General features: G+C 41.6%; 1 protein-coding gene across 3 annotated transcripts in view; it reads left to right on the top strand.

Moving 5' to 3' along the window:
• The window catches only part of BEND7 (BEN domain containing 7), a 57018-nt gene extending 41462 nt beyond the window's left edge, over positions 1–15556 (top strand). For 2 of the 3 annotated variants that reach the window (XM_054016733.1, XM_054016716.1), the window contains exons 8-9: positions 8605–8655; positions 13440–15556. In XM_054016733.1, the coding sequence (XP_053872708.1) occupies positions 8605–8655; positions 13440–13501 (113 nt within the window). In that variant the 3' untranslated portion in view covers positions 13502–15556. The remainder of the gene's footprint in view (positions 1–8604; positions 8656–13439) is intronic. The other variant, XM_054016724.1, reaches the window with a different exon arrangement.
• Positions 15557–20228: the final 4672 nt, after the last annotated feature.

Genomic DNA, 20228 nt, shown 5'->3' with positions numbered 1-20228 from the left:
CACCCTTTCCACCTGCAGTCCCCCATCCCACCGGCGCTCCTGCCGGGAAAATGGGGGTGGGGTGTGGGGCTTGCCCCGCCTCCCACCCAGCACTGGGATTTGGGGCACGGGGGCTTGCCCCCCTCTGCCTGCCCGGCGCTTCTGCCGGGAAGCGGGGTCGGAGAGCGCGAGCTTTCCCCACTCCCTGGCAGGAGGTCCGGGTGGACGGAGTGGGGCAAGCCTCCATGCCACTACCCTGCTCGCCAGCAGAAGTGCCTGGCAGAGCGGGTCAGGGCACGGGGGCGCCCAATTGGCCAGGGCTCGTGGGCACGGGCCTCATTGGCCCAGTGGCTAATCCGCCACTGCATAGGATATGTCCCCGGAAGTCCTAGCGACACACGTGGGTAAGTGCAGCACTAGTGGGGACACAGTAGTTTTGGCTTTGCCGAGTGGCTGCCCACACACAGGTTAGGCTCACTCAGTTGACGATTACCTGACTTAACTCTGCAGTGACGACATACTTAGGCTCTGATCTTATAATTAATGGCATGTCGGTGCAACGCACTGCCCATGTGCTGTCAATTCCAGTTGAAATAAGAATTTATAGTTTCAGAATCCATGGTAGAATTCCTAGAAAGCTGAAAACAGTTTCTCCCCATTATAGTGATGTATGTGTAATTATTTTATACACTTTTACCAGTCTCCTTTCTAAGTGCGGTGCCCCCTTTCCTGCTGGGGACTCTCTTCTTATGTTGGTTCTCTCTTACTTCTCTCCCCAGCATTTTCTTCAGTCTCCATATGCAAGTATTCCCAGTCCTCCAACCGTCCTCTCCCCAGTAGCACCTGACCCCCATTGTGTGAGGCACATCATTTGCATCACACCAATAACCCTTCCTTACAGCCACTTTTCTTAGCTTGCTTCCTTTATTTTTTCTTACTGCTCCGCACTGCAAATAAGCGCATTGTTTCTGTTGGTTTAAGGAAAAAAGAGCTAGATGAAGCACTGAATCCAGGTGTCCAATCTGACAATGTAAAGCTCTAGGCTTCTGGGCCAACTGGAGTTATTCTAACCTATTGAACTTGTGTGTGTTTATGTATAGCCTTTTTAAAAAAAATAATCCATTGTGAATTCCAAAGGCTGAATATTCAGCTGGCCAAAGAGTATGAGATAGACCATGGCAGATGAATGAACTGTTGCCGTTTGCTGGATCCATGCACCAAAGAGCCAACATTTTCAGTCCTGAGCTTTGTCTGTAGCATTCGGTTAGACAAGTATCTGAGGTAACTGTGCAAAAGCTGAGGCATTCTTCTATTGCACAGTTCTGTCAACACTAATGGGAAATGCACAGAAAAGTGTAAGAGAGTAAAAGAAAGGAGGGGGAGATATAGAAACAAAAAGGGGGAAAGAAGGGCAGATTGTTTGCTAGCAATAATCCCCCTCTTAAAAAAAAAAAAAAAAAAAAAAAAAAAAAAGTGAGTTTACCAAATCCCCTAGACTATCAAGCCAACTCTGCCCTTGAATATGAGGTTATGAGGTGAGCTTGCTAGTGAGAATCATCGGATTGCTTGTCATCGCACAGCAGCATCCTTTTCTGCCATTGATGAAGGCTTCAGAAGGCTACCTAGTCCTCCTTGACTGGAAGAATGGCACTATGGTGCAGGTCATCAATGACATGAAGATTCATATGTGCAGTGGAGGAGGCAAGCAGGGAGAGAGACTGGGGGTCCTTGGGGTATCTGCAGAGATGCAGAAGAACTTTTGTGGAGAACTCCATTGACCTATCAGAGGGGTAGCCGTGTTAGTCTGGATCTGTAAAAAGCGACAAAGAGTCCTGTGGCACCTTATAGACTAACAGAAGTATTGGAGCATAAGCCCCACGAAAGCTCATGCTCCAATACTTGTGTTAGTCTATAAGGTGCCACAGGACGCTTTGTCACTTTTTCCATTGACCTAATTTGATTTAGTTTGTTTTGAATATTTTTCCAACATTCTTGTTTGCTTTTTGTGGTGTGCCTCTCCAGGATGTTAGCTAGCGCTGCAGCTCTACTGTGGGAGTTAACAATGACTTTATGGGTTTTCTTTTAAAGAGGGGCTACCAGGAACCACTCCCACCTATGCTCTTTACCCAATATTGGGGAGCCGAACTGGAGAATGCTGCATCTCAGCCTTAGCAGTAAGAGGCTTCCTATGAAAAGATGAGTGAAACTGAGCCTAGTATACTAAACTAGGTGGGGTACTAACTATGCCTGTCCAGAGACAAGAACTGATCAACCCAGTGCGTGGGTGGACAATGAAAAGAAATACAGTAACCCATAGTCCCATTTTCCAATTAGTATATAGAAGCTGAATTGTTGTAAAGACTCTATTTTATATTGTTTCTTATATTTGAATGTATGTTTTTTCTACTGGCCCTTCACCTACATCCCAATCTCTCTGGATCTGGTTGTCCTCTCACTTAGGCGTTGTCTATACACAAGTTGTACCAGTATAGTTGAAGTGGCACTATCTCCCCAGTGTGGATACAGTTATATTGGTATAACAAAGCTTTATACAAGTTTAGCTATTCCCATATGGAGAGGGGAATAATATATACTGGTATAACTGCGTCCCTACTAGGAGTTGTGCTGGTAAAACTTTTTTTTTTTTTTAATTACACCCGTAATTGACATATACTGGTACTAAAACTAAAATCTGAGTATAGATCTTTACACTTGTAAATCAGGAATAATTCCACTGACGTCAATGGAGTAGAAGTGGAGTAAGTGAGAGGAGAGCTAGGCCGGGAGGTGAAATTCGGTCCCTTTCAAGTTAATGGCAAAACTCCCATTGACTTCAGTGAAGCCAGGATTTCACCTTCTGTATGTGGTTGCTTTTTTTCCTTCATTATTTACTTCGTCCTCAGTTTTGACATCATCACAGAACCATGTAATAATTTTCCTAGCAGAACACGCTAACAAAAGAGTTCTCAGAGCAGAGCTGTAGCACCTTGGGGCTAATTTCTTTCTAGCTTCCAAAATGCTGCTTCATGTTTTCAAACCAGTTCTCTTTATTCTTACTTTAAAACTTTGCATAATGAATGTAGTGCCTGGGAAAGGTGCTGGTCTATTTGTCAGACCCAGAGACTGAAATTCATTATTAGAGAGCACAGATACGCGGCTGGTGCTGGCCATGCAAGCTTCCCGCACGCTCCACCTACCTTGGAGAGACCAAGGTTAGCAGTCTAGACTCTCCAGGAGTAAGAATATAGACTGCTAACCTAGTAACAAAGGCAATGACTTGCGTGGGGCTGCTTTGAAAGTAGAACCCAAACTGGAGTCTGGTCTGAATTCTCAGGCCCATAGCCAGAAAGGTATTTAGGTGACTAGTTCCCATTGACTTCAGTGTGCCTCAGTTGCACCAGTTTACTTAAATGTGTGATTTTTAAATTTACTATGGTGGTGTAGCCATGTTGGCCCCAGGATATTAGAATGACAAGGTGAATGAGGTAATATCTTTTATTGGACCAACTTCCGTTGGTGAAAGAGACAAGCTTTCGAGTTCCACAGAGCTATTCTTCAGTACTGGGCAAGGTAATCGGAGTGTCACAGTTAAATATAAGGTGGAACCGATTGTTAAACATAAGGAGTTTACACAAGTTGCAAGAAACCATTCAAAATGAAGTTGGCAATTAAGATCTTTGCAGCATAGGACAAAGGAGAGAGAGTGGGTTACAAACTGTTGTCATGAGACAGTGTCTCTGTTGAGTCCATGATTTTTGGTGTCTAGGAGAGTTATGAATTTAAGCTCCCAGGCTTGTCTTTTGAAGGTGTTGTGCAGCTTTCCTTCGAGGACGAGGACTGAGAGGTCAGATATAGAGCGATCATTTTGTACGAAGTGTTCACCCCTGCAGGGATAGGGTGTTTTTGTCTTTTATCATTTTTCTCTGTGAGCTCATTCAAGAGTGTAGTGATTATCTAGATTCACCCACGTAGTTGTTGTTTGTGCATTTGATGCACTGGCTGAAGTACACCACCTTGTGATAGTCATGTGTCAGACCATGGATCTTGAAAGGCATGTTGTGGGAAGTATTGATCATCACAGCAGTGGAGATATGACTGTGGGTGGTAAGCTTAATGTGGCTACGGGTGTTGTTTGAAGGCCAGAAATGGGAGTTCAGGAAACCCTGGTTTCTTGCAACATGTGTTCTTTCACCAACAGAAATTGGTCCAATAAAAGATATTACCTCACCCACCTGATTTTTTAAATTGATTTATGCAACTTCTAGTTTGCAGTTTAAGCTCTGGTCTACACAATTTTTGTAGTACTTTAACTATATTGGTATAGAAACAGATTTAGTTACACTAGTGCAACCCTATAGTTATAGCTGTATACATGTATAGGAACAAATTGTAAGGCACCTTTTTTATTGGTATAACTGTGCCCACCCATGTAACTGTTTCCATACAAAATCACACCCTTTACTGAAATAGTAAGATCAGTGCAGAAACAGTGTAGATCAGGCCTGAGGGGTTGTCTACATAGAAAAATTGATTCAAATTAAGGTAGTGTGTGTAATTAAAGAACAGCTGTTCCTGATTAACTCCATGTATGGGTGCTCTGATTCTGGAATAACTCCCCATGGAGACGTACCCTAAGTTTCAAGGTACCTAAAGATCTTATTTGCAATTGAGTTAAGCTAAACTGGTTTAAGACTTTGTTAAACTGATATGTGTGTCCACACTGGTGGGTTGCACGAATTTCACTAATTCAATTTCTAGCTAAGCTGGTGCACAAACTGTGTGTGGACAGGCTTGAGACTACTGTTGTTTTTCACAAATGCCACCAAAAGCTGTTTAGCCCCTACTGAGTTGGGCTGAATTTGAACTGCTGACTTGGAAGGGAAAGGCTCTCTATTCCATTACCAGTCCTCTGATGCATTCAGTCCACCCTCTGACTGGGTTTTCTATTTAGGCCAAGTAGCTATTTGCATGTCCAAATGATGACAAATTATGTTCATGAGTAATCTTCCGTGCTGAATCCTGTGGTTTGATAATTTGATAAGCTAATGGTGTAAACGCCAGTGTATTCCCCTAGCCATCTGTGGCAGTAATAGCTTGAGAACTCCAGCAAATGAATGGGGAGGATCTGCCTTTAGTGCTGCTTTCTTTAGTATTTACCCTCTTGAGTATTTTCAAATTAAATGATATTCTGATCACAGGATCCTAGATGTTGTCCAGCTTCAACCTTATTTATCATATTTGTCTCATTTCCTAGAATTAGGTACAGAATAGTCTCTGACTGGGAAGGCTAATCAACAAACTGCTTTTAAAAAAACCCTGCTCGCTCTCTAGAAAAAACTTCCCCTGGGTAGGGTTTGAAAGGTTGTTATCCTAATACAAATAGAAATTAATTTAAGGTTAGCATCAGCAATAACATTTTTTCATAACTGGAAATAGTCTTATTTTGCTTTGGATTTTTCTCCGTTCCATTAGATTATTGCCTTAGATCTGAGACTTGGGTTTTTTCTTTTAATTTACTAGATCTGAGAATAAAGCTGTCATTGCCATTAAATTTTTATTGGCCTTGTTCAGTCTTTTCAAAATTTCACAAGTTGGCTGTCACAAGGGAGGAAAAAAGACTGTGAGGTTAACGCTACAAATAGATGTTATAATTAAAATAAACTAGCATGAGAATATTCTTCACCTTTGACTGTTGGTCCCACTTCATGCAATTGGCACAGCCAAAAAAAATCCACATGTTTGTATGCATTCTGGAGCACCGGATCATACTGCCAATTCTATCCCTTCCACAACGTCTAGGCTCAGCTCCCTGCAACTGCTGGGGAGGGAGGGAGTATGGCCAGGGACATGAAGTTGAGGAAAAATCAGATGTATACATTTCCCTTTTTAGAACAGGATAAATTACAATGCAAATTGCATTGTGATTTACAGCTGCCCTGACTAGCAGTAGCTCCCATTGTGTAGTCTTGCCATGCTACAAAAGGGGAATATGGGTAGGTGGCCAGTGGACCAGCCAGCGACGACACATCCAGAGACACAGCCGTTGGCACAGTGATTTAAGGAGGGCCATGAATGGGCTAGTCTCAGCAGGAAACAGCCCTGCTGTTGTCATCATCTCTGCATCCAAAACTAGTATCCAAACCTTCTGGCTATTCCACTCTGTCTCCAATAATAAAAAATGGGGCATGAGCCACACATTTCTTGTGATAAGTCCTCTCATCCTTTTCAAGTCTTGAAAAGGATATGAGCCATTATTCTTTAATGGCAGTATGTTGCTAAAAGCCTCCATATAGACAGGAATGCTGGTACAGTATGACTAAATGCTCCTAAAGCACAGAGTGAGTAAGAATTCTTCATGCAATATGATTTTACTGTGTGTAACTCAAAAGCCTTTAAATACCATACATAATAAAGGAAAATGAAGCAGCACTATGAAATGTGCTCAGTCTTTTCAGGTCTGATTGGTGTGAAGTAGTCACCTGACATGATGATAGTAGTTGCATCATTGTACTATTGTTTATTTTAAACACTGCCTGATTACAATGGAAAATGCTGGGGGCGAGAGGAGAAAAACTTATATTAAATCCTTGCTGGACTGTGCTGTCTCACCCATGTGTTGAGACCTCCACTCCATCATTACCACATCTTCCTATGTCTCTTGTGGTATTCTTTTCCCCTCTGTTTGTGTCTTTGCCCCTCCTCTCAGTCCTCAGCTTTCTCTGGTCCTCTCTTCGTGATGTAATTAATACACAAGGCATATGTGTCTTGTGAGATAGCAGATTCTTGCTAGTGCTGATTTATGTTTAGCAGCAGACACAAGGGCAGATATTATGTTGGATGGGAATCACAGGAGTAACATTATGCTTTCCTGGCCAGTATTTTATCTAGATTCAGGAGAATAACGACAGCAAAACTAATAAGGGCAACCTCTCTATTAACCTCTTCATTCCTGCACGTACATGCTTCTGTGCAAGCAGCAAAATAGCAGGTGCACATTTGCCAGACAGGCACATTCCGCAGCAGCAAAATGATTTTGGAAAAAGGTCTGAAGGACGTGGCTACAGGAGTGTTTACCACAGTTACCAAACTCTTTCTAAACAAAGAATACAAGAGAGTTTCAAAATTCCAATCTTGCTTGCCCTGTCATGCAGGTAGGCCCATTGAAGTCGAGACAAGTACGATTTGGCTCATGGCTGATGGGCGTGGTGTTTGAAAGCAAACCACATTTTCCTGTTTAGAATGGAATGTGGAAGGGTGATCTGCCTCAGCATTTGGAGGGTCAAGGTGTTTATTGCTTATTTGTGAACTTGAACTTAGCTTGACCTGCTTCCCCAATAATCATCTGAAACATCTTCTGTTGGGAGCCAAGGGAGCTCACTGGATGAGGGCTCTGAAAAAGGCTGTTTAATGTTGGCTCTGAGCAGGTCATAGTGCTTTAAGACCTTCAGCTATTTAAAAAATAAACTAATCCTTGTTTTCAATGAGTTTGGTGCTGTTTGACAACACTGTTAAGGGTAATCAGCACAAACAACCCAGTTAAGGACGTGCACTGAATTTGGTTGTACAATATATCTGTATTACTTTGGCCGGTTTTTGACATCTGCGAAGACGGGGGCACATTACAGTGGGAATGTACCCATTGCTTTATGACCATGATCCTCTTTGAAAAAAATATAAATGTCAATATATAAGGAGTGATGCATGAAATAGTAGTACAGAGATGGTGTATTGGTACTCCTGTTTACTCTTCTTGCCACTAGAGATCAAAATCTTAGCAGTGTTCAAAAAAAGATGTAGAAATTTGTGTGTGTAATGAGAACATCTGAAGTTACATTAGATGGGGGTATAGAGCCTGATCCTTAGCCCACTGAAGTCACTGAGAAGACTCTCTTTGGCTTCAGTGGGCTTTTGATCAGTCTTGTAAATTCTCATTCTTCAGGACATAAGCCAGCAACTAAGGGCCAGATTTACAAAGGGATTTAGGTGCCTAAAGATGCTGATAAGGACCTACTGGGTTTTACAAAAGTGCACAAGTGAATTTGACACCTAACTCCAATTGACTTTCAATATGAATTAGATGCCTAATCTACCCAGCTAGGTTCCAGTCTGCATTTTTAGGTGCCTAAATCCTTCTGTAAATCTGGCCCAAACTGAGTAGGATTAGGGGGAAAAATCCCTTTTGGGCAGGCTGTTACATAATGGTCACATTTTGGGATTCTTGCACCTTCCTGTGAAGCATCTGATACTGGCCACCATTGGAGACTGAATACCAGCCTCAGTGTTACCACTGGTCTGATCTGGGATGGCAGTTGTTAAGTAAAAGTTACAAAATTATTGTAAGCGTCCTATATCAGCAGGAGTTTGAGTTCTTCAAGGGAGTAGTGTATTACTCCAATCCAATGCCCAGCATAACCACGGATTAATACCCAGACTACCTTTCCTAAGTTTGTATTTTTATTATATGACGTTTTCGCACAAGCAGTGACTGTTTAACTGGATGCTAGCAAATTGCAGCTGAGAAGAGTAGATAGAGAATGGCAAAAGCACTCTACAGTATGTAGCTTTTTAATCCTATTCCTGTATTCAGTAAAAGTAATGAGATTTCTTGTTTATATTTGTAATCAGCAGAGACGACTGACTGCGATGAGAAACTGGACATTTCTCTACTGCAAACAGGTAAAATGCATTAAGTTTTTTATCAAGTACCAATTCTTTATTTATTTAGCATAAAGCAGATTTCAGTATTCTAGGTATGTCATATACCAGGGATCGGCAACCTTTGGCATGCAGCCTGCCAGGGAAAGCCGATTTGTTTACCTGCTGCGTCCGCAGGTTCGGCTGATCGCAGCTCCCACTGGCCGTGATCCGCCATCCCAGGCCAATGGGGGCTGCAGGAAGCAGCAGCCAGCACATCCCTCGGCCCGCGCCGCTTCCCGCAGCCCCCATTGACCTGGAACGGTGAACCGCGGCCAGTGGGTGCTGCGATCGAACGACCCTGCGGACGCTACAGGTAAACAAACCAGCCCGGCCCACCAGGGGCTTTCCCTGGTGGGCCGCGTGCCAAAGGTTGCCGATTCCTGGCATATACAGTTTGGATAATCTGCACACAAGGCCCAGATGTCTAAGTTTTGAATGCCTTGTGTTTAAAAAAAAAAAAAAGAGAGAGAGAGAACGTGCATCAGAATTTCACTATTTTCCCCTTGATTTCCTATTCATAAAACCTCCAGTTTGACAGTAATGGCTAAATGACACAAACCAGTAAGTGATCGTCATGACTCAAGATGGCAACTTGTGCTCATTCATGATATTTCTGGGTACTTTCAAAATTCTTGACACCACATCACTTCCAAGGACTGGCACAGTAATTTGTATCATAGTGTGTTTCAGTTCTGCATTGGTATACTACTAGCAATAATATATTGGGTTTACAAAGGGATTGCAAAGCTCTTTATCTGATATGGAAGATCACTTTTAACCCCTCTCTTCCCCCCACCCCCGTTCCCTCAAAATGCACCCACCCTCGAGTCAAACATGGCAGTTGTTTAACAGCAAACTTTAGTACTGTGCAACAGTCTAGGGCAGGAACTGATGAATATTTCCATGGGCAATTGAAACTTCTAGTTGGAATTTAAGTAGGTAGGCTAAGATTTTTTTTTTTTTTTTTTTTTGAGTGCTGAACTTGAGATACCCTACCAGGACCTGATTATTAGAAAGTGCTGAGCACATAACCTCTGAAAATCATGTGTTCCAAGTTCAGCATCCGGAATAACTAATCACTTTTGAAAATCTTGACTATATAGATGGTAATTACCTGCATTTAAAATGTCACCAAGTTGCAGTTTAATATCTCTAGACCCGAGAAAAATGTGATAAAAATCTTGAATGATCAGGACGTTGGGTTTACAGTTTCTCTCTCAGATCAATACAATATAATGAATACTAATGAAAAAGATTCCTTGGAAATTAGTCACGCAACATCTGTAAAGAATAAGTGTAGGCTGTTTACTGCTAGCAGATTGCTATATCCAGGGTAGTACTTTGACAGCAGCTCCCCACAGTGCTGTAATGTACCCTACAAACGCTCTGTGGTGGTCATGAGAGCAGTATTGCAACATGTGTCCCAGCAGACTATCTTCCCAGTTACTCTTACATAAGGCTTGTGATGGGTCTTCAGACATACTCAGTGCTGAGGTGCTATGGGTTGGAGCATGAGCTGCTAGCAGTGAGGCACTGGTGGTTGAAATCCTGTTGTCAGACTATGTGGAGTTACTCAGGAGTAGGACCAGTGAAGCAGCTATAATCTTGTTCAGGGGGGGCTGGGAGCACATGCTAACTGATAGGAGCTGCAGTGCTGCTTTCTTAGCTACCCATTGAGCATTTCATGGTACTAATTTGATAACAGATGCAGGAAGCTCTGGTTTTAAAGGTCTCTTTCAAGTGACATCCTGTTTGTGTCTGTTATCAGGGATGGAAGCAATTCTAGTAAAGGAGAACCCTAATAAATGTTACGTTATTATGCAGTGTTATCTTTTCATTGCTCTCGTAATTTTATTCAGTACCAGAATTATTTTATTGGAGCCTAATGTAGTTTCTTTAGTATTTCACATCTTACATTATTGGTGAAAATGAATGTGATGCATTGAGACAGCCACATTAGTAGAGACAAGATTTCCATCCTGGGAATCCTGTTCTCTTTTCTGCAAGATTTCCAGCGTGTATTTTTGAATGTGTGCCCATAAACCCTTGAATATGCATGTGTGCACAATTCTAAGGCTTAATATTTGTCTTGCAGTATATAGATCTCCCTGGAATCTGTGGGAGGATGCCTAAATTGACAGTGCAATAGTCATTTTCTTTTTCAGATTGTGTGTGTGGAAAAAAGGTGAACTCCAAAGGCTTTCAGCCAAGCATTTGAATTACACACATTATTCTATATGTACAAGTGACTCTTTATAGAATGTATCAATAGTTAATATTCTACCATTCTTGGGACTAAATCATTTTAAGTGATCTACAGACAATATAATTATGGTAATTATAATAAAGGTTACTGACGTAAGGAGCCAAAATAGACGCCTTCCATCAAGGAGGCTGGTAAAGGAGGTAGATATAACCTTTATAGCGATCCTCACCTGTAGATTAGATTCCCTTGTACCAATAGCTGGTTTTTGCAGGGATGTCACTGGTGGATCATTTAAGGAGAGTTTCAGATGTGATCTATTCAGCTGGCTTGTGTGTTTAAATTGCAAGCTCTCTGGGGAAGGGGCACTCCTGTATTGTGTGTGTGTGTTCAGTGCCCTGCACAATGGGGCCTTGATCTCTGGGGGTGAGAGGGCCCTCAGGCAGTACCATACGATAAATAATAAATCAGTAATGGTCAAGGGCAAACGGATTATGTTAGTCTTCCATGATGTAGAGACAGCCTTTGACACAGAGTTTGAATGGGATTACTTGAAGGGAGTACAGCAGGAAGTGGGACTGGGAGCAAGAATGGGATGCTGAATCGATTTATGGTGTGTATATTTAAAACACTTATTATCTGGGTATCCAAGAACTGGACAAAATTGAGAAGCAAGAGAGTCCAGAGCAAGTGAATTGAATAAAGTTTGGATAAACATGAAAAAATCTTTTAAGCTGCATAGAGGGTTGACTCAGAGGTGCCCATTTACCCCTTCCTTTTTCCCTGCGGAAAAAATTAAATCTGAACACTGGGGATACAGGCTGAGGAATCCCAGTATACAAAGGGGTTTAGATCCCTCAGCCTTTGTGTTTACAGTTAAGGAAATCCTGGACTACTTAGCTTAACACAGGAAATCATATGACATCCAAAGGTTTCATTATTTTTCATTATTTTTAAATTCTAAAACCAAGGAAGGATTTTTTGCCTAGCCATATTTCTGTGTTTAGGAGCACAAATCGTGTCGTGGTTAAAAAGTATCTTTGATGCTAATTATTCCTTCTGCTTAAAGGATTCAGTGAATTGGGAGACCTTTAAAGTGAACTGGAAGAATTATGGCTGTTAAATTTTAACTTATTAAAAACTTGGGTTTTGTTTCAAACTTTGATTAGGGTCCCTTAGAAAGTATTGGTAGAGTTACAATCCCATATTCACTTCAGTGTAGGCAAAAGACTGCCTAGGACCTGCCAAAATCCAAACTGTAGGGACCTGTCTTGAGGGAGACCAGGCAGCCAGTTACCCTGATTGGTGGTGTGGAGACCAAGGTAGATGTTGGATAAACATTTAGCAGAGTGAATATATGGCACCCCATTAGGATCTTCAACTTTCCTACTTAAGGAATGATGGCTATAACAAAAGAGTTCGGATCCTGGCATGTGATTTACACTGCGTATTTGGAATTAGTGAGGATTAACGCCAGTCTGACTCACTTTCCTAAAATATCAAACGGGAACAAATCTAATCCAACCTCAGCACTGGTGGTTATGTATCTTTAGCCGAAACATTACACACTAAGGGTGTGTATGTCCAGGGATGCTACAAGGTCCTCTTTAAGCCCCAAGCGAGAAATTTAAGCAGTGCTGAAGGGTTTGCATAGTCCCTCTGCACTGGAGTGAATTTCAAGTTGTGAAAGAATTTGAGACCACTAATAGGAGTACAAATGGCAGTCTTTGGATCCCAGGGAGATACAGCTTTGTGAAAAGATCTCTTGCTAAAGAAACAGTTGATAAGAAAATAACTAGGAGCCAATCCTGTATGGCCTGCCTCCTTTTCTCTTGGAATACAATGGGAAGAAAATGATACCTTAGAAACCTCTTCAAAACCTTAAATATAAATGCTTTATTGTAATATAAATCTTTATCCTTTCAGTGCATGATTCTACAAGTCCTCCCTTTTCATCTTGTTGTATTTGCCTCTTACACTGATTGATGTCTGTCTCCTATATGCTCTGTGTTCTTACTTCTATAGTTGTAATTCTTCTGTCCGTCTTCCATTGTTCTGTTTAGAAATATATTTTAATGTGGTTTTAAAAAAGATGTGATATAATCATGCAACTTATCTCTGGTTTTTATTCTGCCATATGCATTTACAGTATCATGATTTTTCAAGTTTTCCAAAGAATAACCCAAAGTATATGCTGTAGGCTTAAAATTCATGCGGTGCTTTGTTCACCTCTTTAAAGCCATATAACTTCAAAGATATAAGCACTGTAGTGTGGTTTGTACGATATTCTAACACTTTACACCTCACTTCATGTGTTCTGCATTTTGCTATCAAAACCTCTATTCACAAATTCAATATATAATAGGATCTTTTTTTAGACAACTAAACTGATACCCAACACTGGCCATCTAAACACACATAATTCAGCAACCTCACAAGTATTACATTTGAGTCTCTAAATATTTAACTCGTGTAGGTTAATTTGGAACACAATTTTAGGAAATGACTGAACTGGTATAATTTATTTTTTCTAATTTATTTAAATCCTCTCTTTCTTCAGGTAGCATTCTTGAGATCACAACAGATAAGCTGGTCGACTCAAAACCAGATTTTTCTGCTTAAATTTTACTTTCTGCGTCAGTGTTTCATTAGCAGATATAAACATCCTTCAGTTTGAATGACATTCCTGCAAGATCTGTGTAAGCATTTCAGCATACTTCAAGGTGGGGGATGTTCCGTGCAGTTTTCCCTTCAAGTTTGAGTTGTTTCACCTATTTTAATGAAACATGGGATAATAAAGCCACCAAATTGTTTCAAGATTTTCCATCATAATTAGAGATGGTTTTTTTTCAATATCCAGTACATTGTCTAATTAGTGTGGTATCCACTGCAACTGAATAAATTCCCTTGCCTTTGTTTTTCTTCCTGATTGTATTTTCCCACGTGACTGTATGCATGCTAACTGTATTTCATCTTCAATTACACAGAAGTAAAATAAACAGTTCAGGGAGTGGGGATGGAATCTCCCCCTTTCATGGGCCCAGGAAGCTAATAAGAATGTTTGGTTAGGGGGATTGGTTAGTCCTCTTTTGTTCAGAAGACTCACTTTTCCTTTTTGCTCACTATTTGACTATGTTTGAAGAGAGATGGTACAAACTGCCTGTCCTACACTGTCTAAATAACATGACACACACTGTATTTGGCCATAAAGCAGGGTACATGCTGATAATGTCTGTTTCCTAGTGGATGGTATACAGAATGTATTTGTGAAATGAGTTGGAGTTCTGGTGCAGTGGTTCTCCAGCATTTTCACTTCATAAAATCATCCTGCCCCACCTCCTCCGCAGCCTCTCAGAATCCCCCACTGCCTGGTTCTCAAAACATTTTATTTTGTAGACCATCAGGGAAAGGGTTCATGGACCTCTGCTGGTCCACACACCACGGTTTGAAAACCACTGCCCTTGTGGACATATATGGACCTATGGACATAGGTCCACCTATACAAACCACCATCATTACTAGCACTCTATTGAGAGTCTCAGCAGTTAGGATGAGTGAATTGACCAAGAGATTGAATTACCCTCTCACCCTATAAGTGGTCCCTTCAGGTCAGGACTGAGGCTTACTGATGTGGCAGGGTGGGGAAAGTTGCACTGCTGCTTCTTATGCGACATCTCCTGCTGCCCTCTGCACCTTTAACTCTGCACCTTCACCAGCACTAAATTCACTTTAAAAAAAAATAGAGAGAAAAAATATAGAAAGTATCTTATCCCACAGCTATATTGATCACCAGCCAGTTAACTAATAGTGTGTGTTTCCTGGAACGCTACAGAGTGCAGTAGCCTTTGCCATCGTGTTTCGTTTTCCTTTGTATATTTTCAGCCCATCACGATGCTTTCTCCTTGAAACTATTTGGTCTTTTTTATCGAGTGTTTTAACAGAAGTGCTATTACAGAGAGTGGGCCTGTTTTCAAAATATTTAAAGTTTTTTGCTGCTTTTTACAAATATTTGTCACGATCATTAACTAGCATAAAGACCGGCGGCCTGATTGTCACAACTGCTGAACTGCCCGCAAATAACACTGAAGCCAACAGGAGCCCCTGAGTCTCAGCACTGTTGAAAATCAGGCTTTTTATCTTTCCCCTCCTGTTTAAAAAAACATGTACTATGAAAGGTGGTGATGTTCTCTTTAAAACTGTGGACTATATCGAATGTGCACTGCAGACCTTAAAGAGCATTTCCTTCAAAGGCTGATGTGACTGCTTCCCCCATGGTCTGGATTTCTGAGCAGGGCTGTGGCAATCTACAGCCTGTGCAGCAAATCTGCCAGGTACATGTCACAACCCTTAACTGATGGAATCAACATTTTGTAAATTTTAAAAAATTGCATTTTGTGTTTACTTACTGTGACTACTGTTCAGACTTTCTTCAGCAATCTTTTTATAGGGTTTATTAGAAAAATCATTCCATGTTTAGGTAAAGCATCTCAATCTTATGTATATATGTTTTATTAATATGTAAATATTTAGATATTTTTAAATTACTATGTTCTTAATAAAACAACAAGGGGCTAGTTGTGAAATGGTGTATAACGTTGTGTTGTGTTACCAATCTCTGGGAAAACCCTCTTTGTCAGTTCAGAAAAGAAAAACCCACAATAAATTACTTTAATTGAACATGTGTCTTCTGTGTTATGTACTAGATGCCCATATTTCAGAAGGGGGTGCCTGGTAATTCAAAGATTTTTATTAACATTTTAACAGCCTTGTATAAAAAAAATGGCATTTGCGGGGAAGCTTATGAAAAAAACCATAGCAATAAGATTTCCCCAACTATCTGAATTTTGAACTATTTTGACTGCCAATCAGAAAAATGGCTATATGAAATCTCATAAGAATTAAGTGCTGATATACTTGAAGTCTAATTTTAATTGAATTAGGTGTCTTTATAATCTTCACTTAAAAGGTTAAGCTCCGCTTCTATGGAAACAACACATAGGAAAGAGAAACCAGTATTTGTAATGCAAAAGTAGCTGCTACAACATGTTTTCATAACTTATTACAGTAGAACACCAGAGTTATGAACTGACTGGTCAACCACACACCTCATTTGGAACTGAAAGTATGCAATCAGGCAGCAGAGACCCCGCTCCCCCCCCCCACCCCCTCAAAAAGTAAATACTGTAAAGAACAGTACCATGTTAAATGTAAACTTGTAAAAAATAAAGGGAAAGTTTAAAACAAATTTTTGACAAGGTAAGGAAACTGTTTCTATCTTGTTTCATTTAAATTAAGATGGTTAAAAGCAGCATTTTTCTTCTGTGTAGACATTTCAAAGCTGTATTAAGTCAATGGTCAGTTGTAAACTTTTGAAAGAACAAATGTTCAGAGTTACGAACAACCTCCATTCCCGAGGTGTTTGTAACTCTGAGGTTCTACTGTATCACACCTCATCAAACATTGTTTAGCCTTAGAAAATATTTCCTGTGAAAACATGTTCCTTAGTAATAATCAATCAATTACAACAGCCTATTGAAATGAATGAGCAGCCAGCCATACTTTGTCTATTTTATATAGTCGCACCTGTGAGGAATTGTATAGTAAAACGCCTGATGGTCATTCCATTATAGATCTCAGAGGTTGCATTGAGCTTCTGAAATCTTGCATGCCTGTACAGAGCTTGAATCAGTTAAGTGACTTTTAATTGTAGAATATCTTTTTTAAAATTGTTCAACTGTGTTCACTTCGGTCTTCCAAGTAATTAAATTGGTTTCCGAGCCAAATGTATTTCATACCTCCTACCATTATTGCTCATCTAGCTTGATGGAACAAATCACACACACATTCGTAACTTTGCTGAACTGCCCTGTGCTTAACATTGTAGTTATGTTCCTGAAAAATGTGACTTTAAGCGAAACGATGTTAAGTGAATCCAATTTCCTCATAAGAATTAATGTAAATAGTGTGGGGTTAGGTTCCAGGGACATTTTTTTCACCAGACAAAAGACAATATTATATACACACACACACAGTATAAGTTTTAAACAAACAATTTAATACTGGTACACAGCGATGATGATTGTGAAGCTTGGTTGAGGTGGTGAAGTCAGAGGGTGGGATATTTCCCAGCGAATACCTTGCTGCTAAATGATGAACTCGCAATTGGCTGAGCCCTCAACGGTTAACTCGTTAATGTAGCCTCACACTCTACAAGGCAGCACGGATGGAGGGAGGGGAGACAGAATGGCAGAGAGAGACAGAGACACACCCTGTGTGTGTGTGAGAGAGAGAGATGAGCATTGCTCCTTTAAGTACGCTGACCCCACTCTAAGTACATTACCTTTTTAAGTAGATCAGCAAGCTGAGACAGCAGCTGCTGCCAGGAAGCTCCCTCCATCCTGAGCCCTGTCGTGTGTCCCCCCTGCTCTATGGAAGATGGAGTAAGCGGGTGGCAGGAGCAGGGGGGAGGAGGACACCCTGACATTAGCTCCCTTCTTCCCGCCCCTTCCCCGCACAGCAAGCAGGAGGCTCCTGGGAGCAGCTCCAAGGCAGAGGGCAGGAGCAGCACGTGGCAGTTGGGGGAGGGACAGCTGAACTGCTGGCAATTGGTAGCCTGCTGGGCGGCTGCTGCACAGGGAACTTAGGGGAGTGGAGAGCTGATAGGGGGGCTTCCGGTCCACCCTGGTTCGAAGCCCCCACCAGCTAGCTGCAACGGGCTGCTCTTCCTGCAAGCAGTGGACACAGCAGGCAGCTTCCAAATGACGTTATAAGGGAGCATTGCACAACTTTAAATGAGCATGTTCCTTAATTGATCAGCTACGTAACAAGGAAACGGTTAACTGGGACGACTTTAAGTGAGGAGTTACTGTACTTCTTAGGTTGTCTCAGTGTGATTTGACTTTGTTTTCACTTTGTCATCTTTTGTTTTTAAATGTCTCTAAATATGAAATGTAAACTTCTAAAACTATTTTTACAAAACCTAAATTGGAGCTTAAGCTACATAACCAGTGTTGTCATTATACCATCAAAAGCCAATGCATGGTCAATCTTGCTATCTACTAAAAAATAAATATCCAATGTTATTGTAGGGCTGCCATTTCACACCGTTGAGACCGCTATGGAAGGGCTAGCAAACAACGTAGCTAGTCACCTGTGCTTCAATTAAAGCATCAGCGACCAGTGCCTTGTTGTTTGGCTAACCTATTTCCAGGACACTAGAGATTATTACTTTGGGGAAAAATCCTTGTGCAGCTTAACAGGAAAAGGATATCCTCTCTGTAACATGAAAGGAAACTGGAGCCTGAGCTTTATTAAAAATGTATTAATTGCAAGACAAGAAGAAAACCAGCTGAAGTGTAAGTGGCTTTGACGTGTTGGTTCAGAGGAAAAGGCTGTCTGAGCCCTTGGGATATTAGAAAAACCACATGAAGCTAAACTTTCAAACTCTTGGGATCTACTCCACAGCACCTGAGACCAACTTGAGAGCGGGTTGAGGAAAACACATCAGTCGTAAATGTAATCGAATTAATTTGTGGGGGGCAAGAGGGGTTCAAAAATTCCCACCAGCTCTACCAAAAACTGCTGATTTCATGTTGGAAAAGGAATTTTTTTAGCTGGGAAAAGGAGGTGATGAGGTCCAGTGGATAGAGCACTGCACTGGGATTCAGGAGACCGGGGTGTCACAGATTAGGTCAACTGCACCTAGGCGGACCAGACAGCAAGTGTGAAGAATCAGAATGGAGATGGGGGGTAATAGAAGCCTATATAAGAAAAAGCCCTAAATATCAGGACTGTCCCTATAAAATCGGGACATCTGGTCACCCTAACTTCACTTGCATTTCCCCTCCATGGTCCAGCAAGGGCACCCACTCTAGGCTTCAGACTCCCCAGCCATCACCTCTCTTGGGTGAGACCTGTTTCTCCCTCCTTACCTGAGTATTTTCCAGGCTGCAGTGTGATATTCCCACCAAGTCAGACTGATAGAGAGGCCAGTGTTTGTGCTTTGCTTTCTCTTGGAAGGCTCTGAACAGTGTAATTGCCAGCAGTCACAGGTTATCACAGAGCTCTTTCTAAGCAAGCATATTTATTCTTAAGGTGAAAGCATTACAGAGAAAATATATTAAAACAAAAGAACCTAGACATATGCTAACGAGATCACCCCATCTCCAACAAGGGCTCTGATAGGAGTCAGTCCTTCAAACCCCACAAAGGGGGTTTTCTGCAGTCAGTTCATGCCAGCTTTAGCTCAGAACTAGCACCCCCATGAATAGCTCAGTTTTTACTTTGTACAGGTTGGTTTCTGATCTTGAGCCTTTGGGAACAAGTAATCATCAGGCTATGGTGCTCTTCTCCAGGCCTCGCTCTGAAAGGGGTTGGCTTTGCTTAACAGGAGGTGGAAAATTTGCATTCACCTCCCCCTAGAGATTCCCCAGGCAAATCACTTGACAGTGTCCCAAAAGTCCATTGTTGTCTGGCCCATTGTTCAGTACAGTCCTTTGAAGTTCATAACACTTCCCTGGGTTCACATCACCTCTCCCCCATAAAAAGACACATAATCCTTGCCCACAATAATACATAACCTTTGCATTAAATACAACAGACCCCTAAAATGTTTCAACTTAATAAGGGTTTTTCAATGATATTGCAGGAAATTGCCACATCTGGCACAATGGGTTCAAGTCCCAGCTCCGCCACTGCTTTGATGGCAACATTGGGCAAGTTATCTTCTGCTCTGTGCCTCAGTTTCCCCATTTGTAAAAAAAAATGGGGATAATGATACTGACTTCTTTTGTAAAATGCTTTGAGATCTACTGAAGAAGTGCACTAGCTAGAACAGCCTGGTATCATCATCATTATCTTCCTTTTGCAGTCTGCTGTGAGATCTCCGGTTGGAAAGCACTAAACAGGACCATTAAGTGGTGGTGATATTGCTGTTATTATAAGAACTAGGGATTATTGACATAGAACTAGACCTGACGGTGAGGAGATTCCTTCACTCACTGGAACAAAGGCAGAACTGTCAATCAGCAGGATGACCATTGGAGAGACCCCTTTCATGAAACACTCCAGAGCAAGCCAATTCCAAGCTGTAGCAATGATGAACTCCCGCTCTGTCAGCCCTGACCCTGTGCAAAGCTTTAGCTATTCGAGGAAATAGATGGTTTTGTCGCAGCTGAGACTGGGTGTGCAAACAAAGTCTGGCTGCACAGATGCTCACCAAAACCCAGATATGGCGGTTCACACTCTGGGGACTTGTCTGCAAATAATGGGGGCTTGCGTTTGGCCTGGCACTCATTTTTACATGCCACTGAGGGCATCTTTTACAGCGTGGCTAGCAGAGGCAACACAG

Source organism: Malaclemys terrapin, chromosome 1, assembly GCF_027887155.1.
Source record: "Malaclemys terrapin pileata isolate rMalTer1 chromosome 1, rMalTer1.hap1, whole genome shotgun sequence".
In the NCBI taxonomy this organism is placed as follows: Eukaryota; Metazoa; Chordata; order Testudines; family Emydidae; genus Malaclemys; species Malaclemys terrapin.
The sequence above is the reverse complement of the archived record's forward strand: the minus strand, read 5'-3'. Positions and strand labels throughout refer to the sequence as shown.